The 23,397-nt window shown below is 32.6% G+C and overlaps 1 protein-coding gene across 1 annotated transcript; it reads right to left on the bottom strand.

The window, feature by feature from the left end:
• Window positions 1-931: 931 nt before the first annotated feature.
• LOC145976801 (uncharacterized) lies at window positions 932-20,791 on the bottom strand. The gene is made up of 7 exons (XM_083108215.1): window positions 20,632-20,791; window positions 20,199-20,358; window positions 8,698-8,851; window positions 8,341-8,509; window positions 7,470-7,668; window positions 6,616-6,799; window positions 932-3,653 (listed from the first exon to the last, which is right to left on the bottom strand). Exon 7 carries the CDS (start codon window positions 3,644-3,646, stop codon window positions 932-934), a length of 2,715 nt encoding a protein of 904 aa, XP_082964341.1. The 5' UTR covers window positions 3,647-3,653; window positions 6,616-6,799; window positions 7,470-7,668; window positions 8,341-8,509; window positions 8,698-8,851; window positions 20,199-20,358; window positions 20,632-20,791.
• Window positions 20,792-23,397: the final 2,606 nt, after the last annotated feature.

The raw sequence follows: 23,397 nt of genomic DNA, 5'->3' as shown, positions 1-23,397 counted from the left end.
GTCCACCAGTACGCCGACCTCTTCCCGCATCCCTTTCTTACCCTTGGCATCGAGGCATCGCAAGCTCTCCAAAGAGCCTCGCGAAGCCTCAACGCCAATTCCTCCACTTCCATTCCTTCCCGCCCCTGACGATCCTCCCCCCACATCCATAGCGAGGCGTGCATCGAGGCCATCAGGAGGTCCGGATTCAACCTGGTGAGGGACCACCTGCGCTCCTCCATCACGTCCGCCCCGGTGGGGGGCCGAGGGGCAGACCGAGCTCGATGTACCTGTGATCCGACAGGGTCTCAAGCTCGGCCGCCACCCTTCAGCCCCCCACCCTGCGCAGGGCCGCAGGGGATGCCCACGTCAGGTCGACGATGGACTCCCCCCGCGGCCTCACGCACGTGGGCACGGACCCCTCGTTGAGCAGGGTCAACCCCAGTGACCCTGCACAGTCCCGCAGCACCTCTCCGCGCCGGTCCCCGTACCGGCAGCCCCAACTCCTCGATTTAGAGTTGAAGTCACCCATCACGAGGACCGGCCCGGGAAGGCCGCTCCTCACTGCCTTCTCCACCTCGCCGAGCTCGTCCTCAAACTGAGCCAGGCTCAGCGAGGGAGGAAGGTATACTCCAATGACGCAGATAGTCCCCCACCTCACCATTACAAAATGCCGGCCCCTGGCCCCCATCCCGCAGGGAGGCGACCTTTCGTCACCCCCCCGCACGATGGCCACCAGGGGTACGGCCCTCCCCAGGCACCCGCCCGAAAACCAGGACGGGTGCCCGAGGGGCTCGCATACGGCTACACCCAACCCACAACCACGCTCCGCCATTGTGTGCAAGAAAAGATCCTGCGCACGGCGGGCGTGGTTGAGGTTGGCCTGCAAAATAGTTAGAGGAGCGGACTTGCCCCTAGCCATCTGCTTCCTCCGCGCCCATCGAGTCTCTCCTTACAGTCCTCTCCCTCGGGGGCCTCTGCTCCTTGGGCAGAGGTTTCGGTCGCGGCTGCTGCGGCGCCTCCTGTAATTGCTGCTGTTGCCCCTGCTGATGTTTTTGCTGCCGCTGCCTTTGCCGCTGTTGGGGGGCAGACGAGACGGGTGGGGCTCGCCCCAGAAACCGCTCACAGCCAGCTCCTCCCATCCGATGGTCCGCCCTCTTCCCCGCCTCCGCGCACGGTAAGCAGCGAGGGGCTGCTCGGCACGAGGAGGCCGTGTGTCCCGCCGTTCCGCACCTATAGCAGGTGCGGGACCTGTCCTCGGCGTTGCTGCATCTGGCTGCGACATGCCCCTCCCCCCAGCACTGTGGGAGGGACGCGCCACAGCCAACTCCACTCTGGCCGACGTCCACCCTATCCTTAGGCGGGCAGCCGTGACCAAATCGTCCGCCGCCCTAACAGGACAACGGACCAAAGCCACGCCCATTCCATTAGCTGGCCTACTAATGGAGACCTTGATCTCCTCGTGTTTGGCAACGCCCCTATCTGCGATTGCCGCCACGACCTTCTCCGCTGTCACCGCTTCGTCTATCCCCCGGACACGAATCGCCGCCGATGGCCTATCTATTCGGACAGAGGGGTCCTCGGCGAAAACCCCCCGCATTTCCGCGGCAAGGGCCTCCGCCTTGGACTCCCTGTCCTCCTTCGTGAGGCCTGGGATCTCGAGGACATACGAGCCCGTCAGTCCACGACGGGTCCGCATGTCCTCGATGCCCAAGCTTCTCAATTTGTCCGTACCTACGGCTCGTCTCGCTCTGCTCAGGACCTCCGCGTATGTACCATCGGGGGCCGTGATGGTGACCGCGGCCGTGGACGGGGTCCTCCCCCCTCTTAGTGGGGGAGGAGGGTCCCCCCCACCGCCGCCGCGGCTCACCACAAGACCCTCGGCCGAGCCCGTTGGCGACCGAGGGCGGGGGGAGGGCCTATTCTGACCCCCCCTCCTCCCGGCCACCATAGCCCATGTAGGTGCCTCGGGCTTCGGTTCCTCCACCTCCTTCCTTGGCTCCTCCCGGTGCTGCTCCTGTCCGCCCTCCGGTCGTCCAAAATACTCAAGGACAGGAGCCGCCGACCCCTTCTTCTTCTTCTTCTTTTTCTTCTTCCTCCTCTCAGGCTCCCTCACGACGCCCGACGGCCCCGGTTTAGGGGCCTCCGGCGCCGGAAAGTGGTCGAACTCCACGAGGGGGTCGGCGGCCGGGGTCTGCGGGACAATCAACGATCCCCACGAACCCTGGACGCTGAGCCTCTCCATAACCTGCTCCACGATTCTGTTCACCACCCCCTCCATCTGTTGGAGGAGGCGGAGACTCGAATCAAACTCCCCCGTACCTCCCCCAACGCGGGGGGAGGCGCGGGGCGGCCCCCGCTTTCGGCAGGGAACCCCCCCCCCGACAGGGGAAGACAGACGTATGTGGGGAGGGGGTGAGCGGGCCGGGGCGGGCGACTCCCTGTCACCCACCTCCGCCCGCCAACCACCCCCATCCATCCCATCGACGAGCCTCTCCTTCACGTCCCTGAGCTCCTCCTCCATTCTTCCCATCTTCCGCTTCAGCTCCTCATTCTCTCTCACTATCTTTTCCGCCTCCTTCCTGTGGTGTGAGGCCTGCTCCACCTCCTTCTCCATCCTACACTTCTCCAGCTGTAGCCCCCTGATTTTCTTCCTAAGGCTAGCCACCTCCTCCCCCTCTCCATCTCGCTCCTGCTGTATTCTGTATGCGAGTATGTTAAGACCCGCATGGATCTTAAGGGCAGCCATCCTCAACAACCTGACGTATTTCCCTGTCAAGTTTTTCGAAGTCGTAGCCACCTTCTCGATCGTCCGCACCACCTGCATCAGCTCGGATGTGACGTCGGGAGTCGGTTGATTCTCCAGCTCCCCCATCACGTCCTCCAAGCCGGGCAGGTTGGAGGCCGGCGGGATGACAAGGTTCGGGTCCGCCATCCTTCTTTCCTCCCACTCTTCCCTCTCTCTCTTCCTCTCCTCCTCCCTTTCTCTCTCTTTCGCTCTAACCACGTCTATTATATTGGTGGTGCGTGATTTCCCTCTCTTCCTCCTCTGTCTCGAGCCGGCACTCGTGGTGGAGCCCTCGTCCTCAGTCATTGAGGTCGAGCGCTCCGACCCGGACGACTCGGGGCCTCTGCTCCTCTTGACCGCCTTGGAGGGGGCCAAGGCGGACGAGGAAGCCTCATCCATCTCACCCCCCTCCCCGGTCATGGTGGGCTCATCAACAAAAATAATAGAACCCGCCCCAGAGGTCATACCTTCATATGGCGTGGACGCCCGCCCTGTCCTATCCAGAGTCGCCGCTTCCATCCTCTCGATGTTCATCACCGGCAATTCTCCAATATTCGGAAGATCACCGGCGTTGAGGATGTTCGGCGACACTTCCGGGCCCTCCCTCCCGGCAGTTCCAGATCCGGTGTTAGGGGGGGAGCGCATTACCTTGCTGCTCCTCCTGAAAGGGTCCTCCTCCACCCCACCGCGTACTGCCTCCACGACCTCGGTCACCACCGCCTGTGGGATGTTCTCCGTCGCCGACGACCTCCCCATACGCGGAGTATCCACGTACGTGGTGGCCCTCGGGTCACGAAGCCTCCCGTCAGGCGCTCCCTTGATCGGTGGCGATGCCACCACCTCCTCCCCCAATCCAAAGATGATGCAATAGTCTTCCATATTATACCTGCAAAAAGATAACGACAGTTCGCCCATCATGGGAGCCCTACCGCAGTAAGGCTACTTCCCTGCCGAGTTAATAACCCTAATGGAAGTGAGCAACAACCGAGAAGCGGCTTTCGGGTGGCCAACCCTAGTCGCCCACAGTGACTCTACTACATACAGACACACATGCGAACACATACATTCTCTCTGTCTGTCTGTCTGTCTGTCTGTTTCTCTCTCTCTCTCTCTCTCTCTCTCTCTCTCTCTCTCTCATTCGCTCACTCACCTGTATTTTTTTTTTTTTTTTTACGAGAGAGGGGAAAATGCATTTTATGCATACCCACCGGTCGATCCAGTGAGTTATGTGGGACTCGAGTACCAAGTCGAATTACCAACTCGGTACTCCCTACCCACTAAAAACCTCTCTCTTTTCACGAATTTCCTTTGACACACTGTCCCTCTGACTTCCCGAGATCTGTTTTCACATAACGTCAAAAAATAGTTATTATTACCTTGTTCGATGACTTTTGATGTATTGCTGTAATTGCTTGAAGGAGAAATGAATTTTTCGATAGATCGTACGTTCTCAAATTTAACGTAGATATCACGTTGCAAAAGACAAGAAATCCACACTAAATTATTAACTGAAAGTTTTTCTTCTTTCATGAACTGTATTCTTTTATAAACTTTAACGTAATCACATTTATTTACTCACTCGATTATCATATAAAATATTAATATTAAATATTTATTTAAGATAATAGTAAAAGTAATAAATATTTTAAAAACACTTATTTAATCTAATTAATTTTTAAATAGATATCATACGATGTATGGATATCACACACATTCATGATAATAATAATATTAGTATGTTAAATGTTTATTATGTTTACCGCATTCTTCAATCGAACACATGATCGCGTTCGATAGCGCCAGTAGTACCTTAACCTACCGCAACCTACCATGACAAAAAACTGCTTGCAGTCGCCGAGTAATTATCGTCGCATTGTCGCGTCGTCGCGTCGTGTAGTAACGTGTTCGCGCGTGTTTCTTTCATCGAGTGATTTTTAATCGCCAACAGTTATTAGTCGACAGTGATTAATAGTGATTAGTGATAGAGTCATTAGTAAATTTCTCGTCTCATCGAGTGAGTAAATAAATGTGATTACGTTAAAGTTTATAAAAGAATACAGTTCATGAAAGAAGAAAAACTTTCAGTTAATAATTTAGTGTGGATTTCTTGTTTTTTGCAACGTAATATCTACGTTAAATTTGAGAACGTACGATCTATCGAAAAATTCATTTCTCCTTCAAGCAATTACAGCAATACATCAAAAGTCATCGAATAAGGTAATAATAACTATTTTTTGACGTTATGTGAAAACAGATCTCGGGAAGTCAGAGGGACAGTGTGTCAAAGGAAATTCGTGAAAAGAGAGGGGTTTTTAGTGGGTAGGGAGTACTGAGTTGGTAATTCGACTTGGTACTCGAGTCCCACATAATTCACTGGATCGACCGGTGGGTATGCATAAAATGCATTTTCCCTCTCTCGTAAAAAAAAAAAAAAAATACAGGTGAGTGAGCGAATGAGAGAGAGAGAGAGAGAGAGAGAGAGAGAGAGAGAGAGAGAGAGAGAGAGAGAGACAGAGAGACAGACAGACAGACAGACAGACAGACAGACAGACAGACAGACAGAGAGAATGTATGTGTTCGCATGTGTGTCTGTATGTGTATAGCGACCAGCTGATCGCAGCAGGTGCCCCGCGTAAGCACCCGCGTCTGACGGTGAATCGCGCCATCCTTGCCTGCCTCTTGTATTCGACCCGTCATACGTTAACTACTTCCTTTAATAATTCAAAAACTAAGCTTCGGACGAAATTTTGCCAAAGGAAAAATCGTCTTAGAATTCGGTCAAGAGTATGTTTTTGCAAAAACATAAAGTTATTTAGAATCACCCTGTATACAGGGTGACCCATTTTAACTTAGGCAGCCAAATAACTCGAAAAATAAGCAAGATAGAGAAAAATGTTTTAGACAAAAGTTGTATGGTTTCGAGGGGGCCATAAGATGGTATCATTGGTTTGACTTTGAAGAGTCATTTGAAGGTCACGTGAAGGTCACTTCAATTTTTTTAAATGGAACATCCTATATATTTTTGTACATTCTTGTAGCTCATCTCGAGAGCTTTCCAAAACACTATAATTAAGTACATTTTCGTTAAGTACTTTTTGAGTTATGAGGCTTGAAATAATTTCTTAATTTTACATAAACCGTAAAATATCTTGTAAAATATTCATTTTTCGATTACCTTACCTTAATAGTTTTATGTACAAAATAATGAGAGGAATCAATTGGTGTAAAGAAAACACATAGTTGTTTCGAAGAAAAAATATGTAATTTGCAATTAACAATTCCATATTTTTTCTTAAAAACAACTATGTGTTTTCTTTACACCAATTGATTCCTCTCATTATTTTGTACATAAAAGTATTAAGGTAAGATAATCGAAAAATGAATATTTTACAAGATATTTTACGGTTTATGTAAAATTAAGAAATTATTTCAAGCATCATAACTCAAAAAGTACTTAACGGAAAGGTACTTAATTATAGTGTTTTGGAAAGCTCTCGAAATAAGCTACAAGAATGTACAAAAATATATAGGGTATTCCATTTAAAAAAATTGAAGTGACCTTCACGTGACCTTCAAATGACTCTTCAAGGTCAAACCAATGATACCATATTATGGCCCCCTCGAAACCATACAACTTTTGTCTAAAACATTTTTCTCTATCTTGCTTATTTTTCGAATTATTTGGCTGCCTAAGTTAAAATGGGTCACCCTGTATATATATCTAATATTTATAAAAGGATATACGTAGGTATATACGGGTGTTTACACGTAATTTCGCAGAAAATTAAGTTTTCTGTGAAATTATCAATCGTGTAAGGGGCACCGATTTTAATCCATTAATATCTTACCTGTGTTTTGCATAATGCCAATTATTTTTACTTTATCACATTTCATCGTATTTATTTTCATCAAACTCTAATATATGTACTTCTAATTTATAATATCCATCGGTAACAGATCCGCAACCAATTTTTTTATTTAAGGTATTATTATACAAAGTTCCGAAATTACTTTTAATATAACCTTCTATCGCTATATAAACATAAAAAAAATATATATATAATATATATATATATATATATAAGTATATATTATATATATTTACTTATATATATATATATATATATATATATATATATGTATACTATGAATATGTATATGTATATGAATATGTATGCGTATATGTATATGTATATGGAAACGTATATGTGATATGTACAGTGTCGTCAACTTGTAAAAAATATTTGGGGGGGTGGGCAAATAATTCAAGATATATTTCACACACACAAATGATACATTTTTTAAAATAATGTTTATATTACTTTAAAAGGATATAAAAAGAAAATAAACAAAATTAAGAAATAGTAATTTTATTGTCATAATCAGAAATTGTTTAAAATGAAATATATTAGGTATTGATATAATAAAGGAAAGGAATAGTCTCTTTGGCGAAAGCTGACGACTTCAAACAAGTGTTTTTTTTAATATGCATTTTGTTGCAAACTTAAAAGCATACAAATTTGTCTTATTTAACCTTTCTGTAACTTTTACCAGTTGCAAGATATTTGCTTTGACATTTATAAATGGACACCCTATGTACTATACATATGTATATACAAACCACATACACACACACACATATATAAATATCATATGGAACTTACACATACACACACATATATAAATATCATATGGAACTTACCAACTCGTGTTGATGTAGTCATAAGCTCACTAAATGTAACTATTTCCGGTTCTATATTTACATCAGATTTTGTTTGATTATAAGATCCTAAATTTGATATTATTGTGTTATTCTGAATTTGTAATTCATAGGGAACGTTTCCATTATTGAATCTAGCGATTTTTGGTGTCCGAGCCTGTACACCGTCCAAATGAATAATCTATTGCAAAAAAGATGTAACTAATTATATATAAAAATAAATACAAATATTATGCGTATTAATTTTTATTAAGTACAAAAATATATAAGTAAACTTAAATTTCAACCCAATCACAATCGCGTATACTGGGGGGTAAGAAGAATTAAAGAAGATTATTTATCTGTGTATCAATTAGATTCTCGAATTGAGAACGTTAATACATATTTAATATTTATGCCTCAGCACACATTTTTCGTTCTCGTAGATATCTTAAATTTCTGCGAGACGTACGCACTTGCATCGCGGTTTGGCTCTTGATAGATCATTTTATATATTTATGATTTATGTTTAAGCTTAAATTTATATGTAATATAATTATTTCTCATTTATTATTTTTAATTATACATGTTATTGTTATTATACACGTTATTGTTATTATTATTGTTATTATATTATTATTATTGTAATGATTATTATTATATATTATATACATATAAGGTAAAGATTATTGTGGTACAAGAAATTAGAAAATAAGAATTAAAAAATATGAAATTAAAATTAAATTATAATAAAAAATTAAAATTATATTAAATTAAAAACCAAAAAATAAGAATTAAAAATTTTGAAATTAAAATTAAATTATAATAAAAAATTAAAATTAGATTAAATTAGAAAATAAGAATTATTATTTACGTGATTTAATTTAATATGATCTTGAACGTATTCGACATCATCGTTCCATACAATTACTTGAATACGTTTTCCTGTCCCATTATTTAAATAAAATTTAAACATCTTATATTGCAATTTGTCTCCTACATATTTTGGTGCTTCAACGCTGTCTACATATCCTATTATTTCTCTATAAACGTAATAGAATAGTTAATAATCTCTCTGTCTTTCTCTCTCTCTCTCTCTCTCTCTCTCTCTCTCTCTCTTTCTCGTTCTTTCACGCACTTTTTTTTTATAGATTATATTTCAAATAATTTTAGATCGTAATATTTTACTATATATACTTTTATTAAAGAAATTAAATTGTAGTATACTCACACTGTAGAATCATAAATTTTTATATTATCTATTACTTCATTTGATGAGAGTAATTCCATCCCATCTAGCTTCAAATTCCGTCCTGTTTGTTTCATCATCAATTTTGTATGAGCATTCTGGTATTTCTTCCTTCGACATGTTTTCTTTATATTTACTATACAATTATAAATAAAATATAAATAATTTTTTACTTATAAATATAATAGATGTATACATAATTATCACTTATTTTTATAATATATGTCTATGCATTTTTAATATATATTTTTTAACATGTATTTTTCTAATATAAAATTAAGTTCAAAACATTTACATATAATAGAATCATTTAGATATTAAATTATATTAAAAAGTTTCAAAATATTTCTTTATACACATAATTTTTAATACAAGTATTATCTCTTTGATTACCAAGAAAAACTTTCAATGATTCCCAAGAACGAACTCGCGAGAAAGCAACATAAAGTTGACCATGATTAAAAACATCTTTACGAAGATCTATGCCTACTCTATCAAACGTCTGTCCTTGTGATTTATTGATAGTCATAGCAAAAGCTAATTTTACAGGAAATTGTCTTCTTGAAAAAGTAAAAGGATAAACATTTTCACAATATAATGTTATACGATTTAGAAAAACAATATCTCCTGTTTTATCACCTGTTAAGATTCTACATTTCAACAAATGATCAGTAAGTTCTATAACCATTAATCTAATACCATTGCAAAGACCTTCATTGATACTAAGATTTCTAATCAACATAATAATACAATTTGGTTTTAATCGTAATTCATATGGAGGAAGAGATGATGGAGACAAACTATTTAAATATTCTGGTAACAAAACTTCACCAATATCACAATTGTCTCCACAATTTACAGTACTATCTATACTTGTATAAATTCGTTCACCAGTTATATCTAACAATTCTACAATTCTTTTATTAATTTCATCTACATCAATATTTCTTGCAGAAAGTATAGCACGTTTTAGCTATTTTATTAAATTCCTTTTTTCGTATTAAATCTCCATATATATGTTCTATAATATCAACATCAATAGGTGCTATACAACAGTCAGGAATTTGTATATTATCATTAGAATCATTCAATATACCATCTCCTATATCCAACAGAAATTTTGCAAATTCATTTTCTTCTTTATGAACTCGCATATTTTTTTTAAAGAAAAAGTTAAAAAATATTTCCAAACAGGACTAAATTTAATAGAAAGATTCACGATTTCAGTTCGAGTAGCATGTATCTTAATAGATAAAAGTTGTCTAAAATCACCACCTAATAAAACAATTTTTCCGCCAAAAGGTAAATCATTATTCATAATATCACGTAATGTTCTATCCATAATTTCTAAAGCATATCGTGGTGCCATTGGTGCTCCATCCCAAATAAAAATATCTGTTTCAAACAAATATTGAGCTTCCTTTGACTGAACTTTAATAGCAGATGATGAATCAGCAAATAATGGAACAGGTAATCCAAATGTCTTATGAACCGTTTTTCCAGCAGGCAACAAGGTTGCTGCAATGCCAGTAAAAGCCATCATACATACACGTTTATTCCGAATTTTAGTTAAATAATAAATAGTTGTATATATAAATGTTTTACCTGATCCACCTGGTCCATCAATATAGAAACAATTATTATTAATTTGACTATTATTAATATTATTATCCAATTTATTTAATACAAGGTCAACTATTTCTTTTTGTTTAGTATTTAATTGTTCATATTGTTTAGTGCCAATATTCATAGCTTGATCAAGACTTATAAAATCAATTTCTTCATTATTTTCTGGCAATTGTTCCATTTGTGGAAAATCAGCAAAAGTCTTACCTTCAGCATTAAGCATAATATTAATCCGCATGTATGCTTTCTTTTGTCCATGTAAAATACCTAACTGTCGAATATAATCTTCTGACATTGCGAGTTTAAAGCTTTCCCATAACTCTTCTGGATGTAATGGTTGACAATGTAACAATATACGTACAAATAATCTACGAAGTTGTCGTGGCATCATCTACCCAACAGCTTCATTCATAGTTTGTTTCCATTCATCATCATCTTCAATTAAACCTAAAGTCAGACATGTCGCTGAAAACGACTGATAAAATTGTCCATTAACAGTTCTTAAATCATTAAAACTTGTAGCTCCTTTTACTGTAAGTAGTAATAATCGTAAATGAAATAATTCTATTTGAGTTGGATTAACGGAATACATTCGTCCTATGCAATTATAATGACTTTTACGTTTGACCCAACGTGATACATTTCTACCATTAACTTTTTCTTTTTTGAAAGTATAATAACGTGGAATTTCTATATATAAATATTGTTTTGCTTCTTCATCACGTGAGTTCAATGAGAAATAATCTATTAACATAGTAACTTGATTTAAAGCAGCGGTCATTGCATCTTCAGTGAATTCATTTTCAATTATAATATTATGTTCATTAGGAAGATGAACTGGCAAACGAATTATACTATGACTTTTATCCTGTAATTTTTTTCCAAGTATATGCCAACTGGCTTCTACAGGTCCAACATATCGAGCTTCAATATAATTGTGTATCTCATCATGATCAATAATTACATTTTCAGTTATCGGTTCAATATTTATAACAGCAACATCATGTCCCTTATAAATATATTTATATAAATATTTAACTGATTTAATACTTGAAACTACCTCAACATTAATATGACAATTAAATATAATCGATAAAATAGGACAATATGGGACAACGTAACGATTGTCAACTATATATTTTCCAGGACGTTCAAAATTTTTACCATTATTTCGTCTACGATAATAAGGATAAGCATCTTCATCCATTTTAGTCTCTTCCAAATAAGGTTTTGGATAATGTTTTGAACACCGACCATCTATCAAACACCAATCGCCACAAGGCCCATGACTCATATGTCTCATAACTATATCATGTAAAACACGATTTTCAGATGGATCAGGAATTTCAGCAGAAATATATTTATCAACAATCTGTGGTGTAGTTATTTTATAATTGTATTTTAAAGTAATTAATATATGAACATGTGGCAAACCACGTTTTTGAAATTCAATAACATATACAAACGCTGCTACTTCACCAAAAAAATTTTGTTTAATAATTAAATCGATTAAATAATCTTTTTTAATATTAAAAACTCGAACTAATATCAGGTCTGTCAGCAGCTTGTTGGCCTGGCAAAAGATTTTCTTCAATTTCTCGCCATTTTGGATTACAAGTCATTGTAATAAACAGATCAGGTTTACCAAATTTACTAACAATAGCCATTGCATCTTGATAATTTTGTAACATATTACGTGGTGAACCAATAAATGTGGAAGGAAGTATGACCATTTTACCAATACGTCCTTTTAAATTATTTGCTGTAGTTTGTAAATAATCTCTTAAACCCTGATATGTTTCAGTACGTAATTCTTTCTGATGATTTTTATATGAATAATCAATCCTATCTTTTTCAATTTTTACATAATTATCTACAAGCCACTGTTGAAATAAACGATGACCTAATATAAAAACATTAAATTCATCACGAATCGCCATTCGATATTTAATATATTGTCCTCTAGTTATTCGTCTATTACTATTTAATTTTGTTAAATCACGATGCCATCCTTTAGTACCACATGGATAAAATAATGGATATACCCATGGTTCAACATTAGGATCCATAATACTAACTTTTTGTAAAGTTTTAGTATTTTTGTTACGTATTGTAACATATGAATCTGGAATTTCTCCATCAGCAGTTGTATAAAAAATAGCTGCAACTTCATTAGTTCTTTGAGGATTATATCGATGTCGATTCATACCAGGTTTTAAAGTAAATAATAATTATAATTCTGGTAACGATTCACCAGATTCCATTATTAAACGCTGTTGAGTTTTTAGTTTTTCACTCATCATTTGATATGATTGAGCAAATACATTATATTCACGCATTATATGTTCAAGATTTTGTACAATTTCAAAATCTAAATATGAGTTTTCACTAAGACGATAATTTATCGCTTCATTTGAATCCACAAAAAGTTGACCATAAGTAGGATTTTCATTTTTTGCAGCATATAATGCTGTATTAATTTGATAATAAATTTGTCCTTGTATTTTGAAACAATATGGACCAGGTCGTCTACCTTGTAAATTAATTAAATTAGCATTAAATGATGCAAATGAAAACGAACTATTATAACTACGAATATGTTGAAAAAAATTATTAGACTTTGTATGAGCTCCATCGAATAAAGAATAAAGAAATTGAGGAAGTTTTGGTAATGGTTGAATATAAACTGCACCATGATTACAACAATCATGGAATGAATTTCCCTTATTTAAAATTTTTTCAGCTGCGAAGTGTTTTGCATTACAATGAATACAATACACATCCATGGGACCAATATAATGTCCAATTACATCATTCATTAATATTGAATCACTATTATTTAAACGAGGTTGATTTTTCTGCCGTGATCGATAACGAGATTGACGAGATTCTATAGAATGTTGTTGACACGTTGATGTAGTATCTATAGAGCTTTCTCCAATTACTTCAGTATCTAATTCTATAATACGATTATCGCGTATTGTACCAGAAATACGAACAGATTGTTGTTGCAATAATATATTATTTGTTAAATTATCTTCAACATTATCATTTAGTTCAATTATACGATTATCACATATTGTACCATCAATACAATGAGTACTAATGTTAATGTCAATTGAGTTCGACATATTATGTAATGTTTTTGCATTATGACGACGACGACGTTGATTTTTTGCATTTCTTTCACGACGTTGTTGTTTAAATTTTTCTTCTTCTTCTAAAGTACGCTTTATTTTTCGTTTTGGCATTTTGTAAAAATAAAAATATACTTTGTAATACAATAAAAATTTAATCTCTTAACTTTAAAAGTTTAAATAAGTACAAATATGTAATTATTATATCTTTATTATATAAATATATCTATATTAATTGAAAGTTGAAAAAATATATTGAAGAAAGTTAATAGTAAGTATATAGTGAAAGTTAAACGCAAATGTGTGAACGCAGTTCTTTAAAAATAAACAGAAAGTTGAATAAATATATCTATATTAATTGAAAGTTGAAATTATATTAAGAAATAAGATTTAAAGTATTAATATCTCTGTTTTTTTAATATTAATATGTATAAAAGAAAAAAATATATATGTATAATAGAAATAAATGCTAATTATTTTTTAACCAAACCAAACTAAATTCAATTTTTTTAATTATTAAAACTAAAAAAACAAAGTTCAATTCTTTAAATTAGATTAATATTTAATAATTGAATTTTGAATTTATCTGTATAAATTTACAAAATAATAACAATTGTCATAATTATCATCATCATTATCATCATCATTGTTATCATTACCATTATCACCATTCTTGACATTATTATCATCATCATTATCATTATCATCATCGTTGTCGTCGTCAACATAATCATTATCATCATCATAATCATCATTATTATCAACATCATTATTGTCATCAGAATCATAATCATAATTATTATCATCATCATTATTGTTTTATTATTAAACGTTGTACATACACAAACAGAAATAATTATTAAGTAATTTGACTAAAATAACTAAGAAGTATAACTAAAATAATTAATAAGTAATTTAAATTAACAATTAATAACATATAATTTATAATTAATTTTAAATATATTTTTAAATATCTTACATATATTATTGAATAAAATTACACACATATATTATACACAATTATATTCTTATTTTATACACACTATTCTTATCTAGTATTTTATACACAATTATCTTCTTTATCTTTCACTTATCGTCTATATTTTTCTTATGGACCTAAAAATGAAATAATAAATATTATTATCAAATAAAAAATGCTATATTACACAATATAATACAATAATTATAGATACCTTATATATATTTTCTCCCTTTTTCTCTGGTTCACTTTCTTTCTTCTTCCTTTTTCTTTATATCTTTTGTTCTTCTTGTTTATTCTTTTTTCTGTCTCCTTTTTGCGTAATAAAAATAAAGTTTTTATTTTTCATTTCATTTTCATTTTTTCTCTCTTATTTTAAAAAGAAATTTTTTTCAAAAATTTTCATCTTTAGAAATTAAGAGAATTATATCTTTTAATTCACAATTCAAGTAGAGTTTAATCTAATTTTCATTTAAAATGTAATTATAAATATTTGTTCAATAATAGAAATAAAACATAAGACGCTTGAGAAACGAACTGATCAACGAACCCTAATAATAGCGTGAGAAGAAATTATTGATAAAATATTAAATTGACATACAGAAGTCAAGGAAAAATAACTAATAAATACAATAAAAACAAACTCAAAATATAGTCAAACGTTTCGATCTATTTTACCTTTTAAGAAATAAAACATTTTAATATAAAATGAAAATCATACATATATTGATAAGAAAACATTAATAACATAACTAATATGTTCAAGTGATTATCATTTTTTTAAATTAAAATAATTAAATATTTAAACAAAGTATAATAAATTGTAACATAATGCATTTAATTTTATAGATATTATATCAGTGTGTTAATAACATTCTGTAGAATCTCATTAATCTCGTTATCGATCACGGCAGAAAAATCAACCTTGTTTAAGTAATAGTTACTCAATATCAATGAATGATGTAATTAAATATTATATTGTAAATTAAAATAATTAAATATTATATTGACCAATGGATATATATTGTATTCATTGTATTGCAAAACACTGCAGCTAAAAAAAATTTAAATAAGAGATACCCATTCCATGAATGTTATAATCATGATGCAGTTTATATTCAATTATTAACAAAACTTCCTCAATTTCTTTATTATTTATTTGATGAAGTTTATATAAAGTCTAATAATTTTTCTCAACATTTGTAGTTATAATAGTTCGTTTTCATTTGCATCGTTTAATGTTAATTTAATTAAATGACGAGATAGACCTGGTTCATATTGTTTTAAAAGAGACAAGGACAGATTTATTATCAAATTAATACAGCATTATATGCTGCAAAAAATGAAAATCCTACTTATGGTCAACTTTTTATTTTGGATTCCAATAAAGCGATAAATTATTGTCTTATTGTTAGTGAAAACTCATATTTAAATTTTGAAATTGTACAAAATCTTGTACATATAATACGTGAATATAATGTATTTGCTCAATCGTATCAAATGAGTGAAGAACTAAAAACTCAACTAAAAACTCAAGCGTTTAGTAATGTAATCTAGTGAATCTACCAGAGTTCCAATTATTATGAAAGAGAAGTTAGGAATGCAGAAGGTATGGAAGGATGAGCATGAAGGGTAAAAACCAAGTCCTTTCTTTGCAAAAGCTGAAGAATAAAGATTATATATATATATATATATATATATATATATATATATATTAAAGCTTTACAAAATATTAGTATTATGGATCCCAATATTGAATCATAAATATATTCATTGTTTTATCCATATGATACTTGATTTATTAATGATTTCTTAATTTAAAAAAATTAAATAATAATGAATGAATATTCAGAAGACAATATATTAAATATAGTATAACATTTTTTGACGAATTTAAATTTTTCTTTTATTAGGAACGTCGCTTATTTCAGCAGTGGTTTGTAGATAGATTTATTGCTAATAACCAGTATTTAAAAATTTTTATTTAAGAATTAGGAAACATAGAATTGATTATTGCCAAAATAATTAAAAAGAATTACATAGTAATACATACCAAGGTTTAAAAGATTATTTGTAAACTACAACGAATGAATATAATTAACGCTTTAAAAATTTTCAAGTAATATATATGATATAAAGCGTATAAGAGCATATTCTATTCTTTATTAAGATATTTATTTAATGTTAATGTAAATTATATAATCCATAGAGTATGCGAAAATTAAAGTACGAACGTTCCGATTTGATTTTTTAAACCATCTTCAACGAAATAAAAGATATAGTATAAATAATAACTGTATATGATCTTGATTAAGATGAAGACACTCTCATATTAAATTAAAAGTTTATATACAATTATTATTCGTATCATGTTTTTTGATTCGCTAAAGATGGTTTGAAAAATCACTTAAAAACGTCTGTACTTTAATTTTCGCATATTCTATCGATTATATAATAAACGTTAACATTAAAGGAATATTTTAATACAGAATAAAATATGCACTTGTACTTGTACGTATTTTATGCTGTATTCCTTTTTGCTCTACGAGTGATAGTTTTCTCGAAAATTAAAGTTAAAGATATATCCCAAATTAATTGTTGTGTAAATGGAAAATTGTATGCGCGGATACAGTGGGTTCCGCCCCCCTGTGGCTCCAGAAGAAATAACCTAACCCAAACCCAATTGTTGCATACGTGGAAAAGTGTATGCGCGTATATAATCGGTTGCACCCCCCTGCGGGAGGCTTCACTTGCAGAAGATATAACCCAACCCAAACCCAATTATTGCATACGTGGAAAAGTGTATGCGCATATACAATGAGTTCCGCCCTCCTGCGGGGACCACCATTTCCGGAAGAAATAACCTAACCCAAACCCAATTGTTGCATAAGTGGAAAAGTGTATGCATAATAAATTACAGGTTTAAATAAATTCATGTAAGAAATCCATTATGCAACAATTGGGTTTGGGTTAGGTTATATCTTCCGGAAGTGGAGTCCCCCGCAGGGGGGCGAAACCCACTGTATCCACGCATACACATTTCCATTTACAGAACAATTGATTTAAGATATATCTTTAACTTTAATTTTCTAAAAAACTATCATTCGTAGAGCAAAAACGAATAGAACATAAAATATGTATTTTAAAGAAATCTACAACTTCTGTTTAAAACATTTTTTGAAATTTCCAGTATTTGCTAAAATAAATACAAAATTCATGAATTTTTAACGATTTTTGTTAATAATTTTTTAGTTAATAATTAGCGATGGTTAAAACCTGTTGGATGTTACTCAGGACAATAACCTTGATAATATATCTCAAGATCAAGATGATCGGAGCTGGATCCGCTAATGTCAATATTTACCATAACTTCAATCAGCCGTATTGGGAAAATGATCGTATTTCTTTCTACATTTATTCCATCGCCGCGTAATATGTAACATTCCAGATGCAATAGTAATCGTTAACAAATTTTAAATACCACATCTTTTTAATACCATGACTTACAATACAACATAGCGGGAAATAAAAAAAATCTTGTCAGGTCAATAAGCTACTGATAGACTTGATATTTGTGCTCGTGTTTATAATATTAAAAACAATTATTTAATTGATATAATTGTCAAGAAAAAATTTTTTGATGAAGTGATAGCATTTGTGTATGTGTATTCGAGAAACGCGATTTGCCATACCTTCATATATTAATTATTTTAAAATACAATAACAAAATAACAATCCTACAAATTGTTGATTTTATTTATGCTGAAATACCTGATTCATGTGAAAATTGTATGTTACATATGATATGGTTATGAAACATAGACCTTGTTGCGATTGGTAGATATTTGTTAAATGGACGGTGTTCAAAACATTCAAAATTCTTTTCAGAAGAAACTATAATAAATGAAGATGCTTATTATATTTAATTGTCATATTAATGTAGAAATAGTTTCAAGCATCAGATAAACTACATATCTGTATAAATTATTTATGAAAAGCAGTTGAACCAGTAATAGAAAATGTAATTGTTGATCATAATAAATTACACCATCATATTGAAGCTCGTTATGTTGGACTTATAAAAATCAGTTGGTGTATTTTTATCAAGAAGTTACAAGATAAAAATCATGCTATAATGCGCTTGTCAGTTTAACTTTCTAACAAACAAAATATTATAATTGAAAATGAAAACATCGATAACGCAATTACTTCTGCTTGAAATCAATTTACCATATTAGTATATAATTTTTCATTGAATTTACGCAATGAAGAAGCAAAAATATTTGATATAAAAATTCCACAATAATATACATTTAAGGAATAAAAAGTCAATGAGAAGAATGTATTGCGTTGAATTAAACACAAAAGTTATAATTGTGTTTGACGAATCTATTCCATCAGTCCAATACAACAAATTATTTAATTTACGATTATTATTGCTTACAATAAAGAGGGTTACAAACTTTAATATGTTAAAAACTGTGAATAGAGAAGAGTATCAGTCATTTTCAGATACATGTTGTACTTTGGGTCTAATCGAAGATGATGAATAGATATGAGCTATGAATGAAGTTGTTGAATGGATAATGCTTCGAGAACTCTATAAATTATTTGCACATAATACTTTATTACGTTGTATCAGCTGTCATCCTTCATAGTTATGTGAAAACTTCGAAGTAATAATGTCTGAGGATAACGTTAAACATTTTTGAATATTACAAGGAAATATGCATAAATCAATAGTATATTTCGTGTTAAAGATATAAACTTTGTCAATTTTCCACAAATGAAGCAATTAAGAGACGACAACGAAGAAAAAAAATATATGATACTGGAAGAAACTATAGAAATATACACAATACAATATAAACAATTAAACCAAAAACAAAAAAATAATTAATCTTTTCTATATTAAAGGCCCAATATTTATATAGACAAACGTTTCTATATTGCTGGTCCAAATGGACTAAATAAAACATTTATACGTACAACTATCTATTATTTAGTTAAAATTATAAATAAACGCTTATGTATAATAACATACACATGAATTGCAACGACTACTCTCTAATAAAGCGATTACTATCTAATAAAAATACCGTCCATAAGACATTTGAAATATCATCATCATTATTTACTGATTTAACACCTATAATTAAAATCCAATCTAAAAAAGTCCAATATTCTAAGGAAATTAATATTTATATTTGGGATAAAGCACCAATGATATTTCGATATGTTTAAAAGATTATGGATCGGCCTCTATATGATATCATAAGACTTTCTTGTAGAAATCTAAGAACATTAATCAGAATTGCAGTCGAATCGATCATAACTCGTAAAAAAATTTATTTGATAATAACCGACTTTGAAAAATTGAAAACAGCAATGTGTCGAAAATATTTATTGCACGGCGAAATATCCTAAGACTTTCTTGTAGAACTCTGAGAGCGCTATCCATAACTGTGGTCCAATTGATCAAAACTTGTATAAAAACTTTAGTTAGTAATAACCGACATTGAAAAGTTGAAAACAACAACGTCGAAAAATATTTATTACACGTCAAAATATCATAAAATTTTTTAAAAATTCTGGAAACCCAGAACTGTAGTCGAATTAATCAAAAATCGAAAAAAAAATTTATTCTGAAGTAACAGACAACTTCGAAAAACCGAAAACAACGATGTATCGAAAAATACTTATTGCTACTTTATCACATTAAATAAAAATTATAGCATTACCTGCGTACTCCTTTTTTTCCTTTTTCTTTTCTTTCTCTCTCTTTCTCTCTTTCTTTCTTTGATTCTTTCTCTTTTTCTTTCTTTTCTCTCTATCTCTCTATCTATATTTCTTCCTTTATTTTCTGCTATATATATTCTTTTTCGACCTTTTCTTTCTCTTCTATAAAAATATAAAAAATGATAGAAATATATATATATATATATATATATATATATATATATATGTGTGTACATATATATGTATATACATATATAAATGCATACACAAAAATACACTCGAATTTACCCTTAGTCAGAAAAAAAATTTTAATGATGATAACCAACGGTGCAAATGATGACACCTCCAAAAAAATATGCTTATTACACGATAAAATAATACAAGATCTCATAGAAGTATATAAATCTTGTCTAACTATGTAATATAAATAAATACCTTTTTTTCTGTTTCCTTTCTCTTTGTTTTCTTCTTTATATATATAATATTAATATTTTCTTCCTTCTATCACAACTTCTTCGTGTTTTTTAAATTAGAGCTCGCACTCACTTATTCAGTCCGATATTTTTATATATTCTAATATTAATTTTAAATTGAAACTTAATTTATTTTATGTCGCTTAGTAACGTATAAAATGACTATATATAAAATTATCAATTTTACAAAAACAAATAAACATTCAATTTAAAATAAGTTACACACGCGGTGACTCTTAAGTTAACATTTGAACTGAATTATACTTTACTATGTAGTTCATAAATACTAAAAGGAATATGTAATATTCTAATACACTATAATACTATACATAATACTATAAAAATATATTAATTTTATTTATCAAAAAATACAACGTATAAAAAAAAATTATAATTTATCATTATAAACTTTATACAACTTTGTAATTTTAAAAAATTATATGTAGGTTTATAGATATAATTATATAATATATAATAACTTTAATATTATAAAAATTTAAATAATAAAGTTATAATTAAAATTAAATCTTCCTCTTTTCTTTTCTTTTCTCTCGAACTCTATTCCTATTTACTTCTGTGTTTCTTCTCCTCTTCCCTTTTTTTCCTCTCCTATAAAAATATAAAATAGATAATGATAGAAATTAAAAAAAAAAATATAATATATATACAGGGTGAGCCATTTTAATTAACGCACGCAATTATTTCGGAAAAAAAGCATTTTAGAGAAAAATGTTTCAGACAAAAGTTTTATGGTTTTGAGGGGGCCATAAGATGGTATCATTGGTTTGACCTTGAAGAGTTATTTGAAGGTCACATGAAGGTCACCTTCAATTTCTTAAATGGAACCTACTATTTGTCATTGCATATTCTTGTAGCTTATCTCGAGAGCTTTCCAAAACACTATAATTAAGTACCTTTTCGTTAAGTACTTTTTGAGTTATGAGGCTTGAAATAATTTCTTAATTTTACATAAACCGTAAAATATCTTGTAAAATATTCATTTTTCGATTATCTTACTTTAATACTTTTATGTACAAAATAATGAGAGGAATCAATTGGTGTAAAGAAAACACATAGTTGTTTTTAAGAAAAAATATGGAATTGTTAATTGCAAATTATATATTTTTTCTTCAAAACAACTATGTGTTTTCTTTACACCAGTTGATTTCTCTCATTATTTTGTACGTAAAAGTATTAAGGTAAGATAATCGAAAAATGAATATTTTACAAGATATTTTACGGTTTATGTAAAATTAAGAAATTATTTCAAGCCTCATAACTCAAAAAGTACTTAACGGAAAGGTACTTCATTATAGTGTTTTGAAAAGCTCTCGAGATAAGCTACAAGAATATGCAATGACAAATAGTAGGTTCCATTTAAGAAATTGAAGGTGACCTTCATGTGACCTTCAAATAACTCTTCAAGGTCAAACCAATGATACCATCTTATGGCCCCCTCGAAACCATAAAACTTTTGTCTGAAACATTTTTCTCTAAAATGCTTTGTTTCCGAAATAATTGCGTGCGTTAATTAAAATGGCTCACCCTGTATATACAGGGTGAGTTTTAATGGTTGTGTCAATCTTTTTATCATGCGGGAGATTATCGATCGCAATTTTAATAAATTGATTGATACATAGATGTCAGTTAATTGGATTGACCGTATCGAAGGCCGAAATATAATGTGTACAATTAAAGCAAGTTAAAAGCTGAAATTATGTATGGATTTATTATTATTGTTAAAGCTACGCACTTATTATTATTATTATTATTATTATTATTAAATATATATATTATTATATTTATTATTATTATTATTATTATTATTATTTTTAATATTATTATTATTATTATTATTATTATTATTATTATTAAAGCTACGTATACACATTTAATATATTAAAGCAGTAAGAACACATATTTAAAAATTCAGTTCAAATTGAACGTTTACGTCAAACTTTACCATTTTATGTAAAACTTTATTTGAAATTCCGCATTTATTTTTATGATAAAAATCTTTATTATTGTTATACGCTAAAGGTATGTAATATTTCTGCCTTCTTGAAATAAAATCACGCAATTGTTCCACAAGAAATACATTCTTATGAAACAATTGCGTAATTTTATTTTAAGAAGGAAGAAAATTTTTTGCTGCATATTTTTAGCATATAAAACAATAAAAATTTATTATAAAAATAAATGCGGAATTTGAAATAAAGTTTTACATAAAACGTTAAAGTGTTAAATTTGAATTGAATTTTTAAATATGTATTTCTTCCGCTTTAATATATCGAATATATATAATAATAAATCCCTAATTTTATCACAGTAAAATAATAATAATAATAATAATAAATATAATAACATATATATTTAATAATAATAATAATAATAATAATAATAATAATAATAAATGCGTAGCTTTAATAATAATAATAAATCCACACTACATAATTTCAGCTTTTAACTTACTTTAATTGTACACATTATATTTCGACCTTCAATACGGTCGATTCAATTAACTGACATCTATGTATCAATCAATTCCCTGGCAAAAATAAGAAACTTTATAAAGCGTTAACAACCGTTGAGTGAGGGTTTTCTGAGAGTTTATATGCTTTTCAAACTTTGTAAGAGCACTTACATAACGCTGTTGGGTTTTGAATGCTTATCAAACGCTGCAGTGTTGCAATTTTTGTTCTACAAACTCTTTATATAATGTTACATG

Source organism: Camponotus vicinus, unplaced genomic scaffold, assembly GCF_025532165.1.
Source record: "Camponotus vicinus isolate PSW18456_S1 unplaced genomic scaffold, iyCamVici1.0 SCAF_9, whole genome shotgun sequence".
NCBI classification, from domain to species: Eukaryota; Metazoa; Arthropoda; class Insecta; order Hymenoptera; family Formicidae; genus Camponotus; species Camponotus vicinus.
This window is presented reverse-complemented; position numbering and strand designations above follow the sequence as displayed.

What these genes read in the sequence shown, in the direction of transcription:
- LOC145976801 (XM_083108215.1), bottom strand. Translation starts at nt 3,646, where the DNA reads ATGGAAGACTATTGCATCATCTTTGGATTGGGGGAGGAGGTGGTGGCA.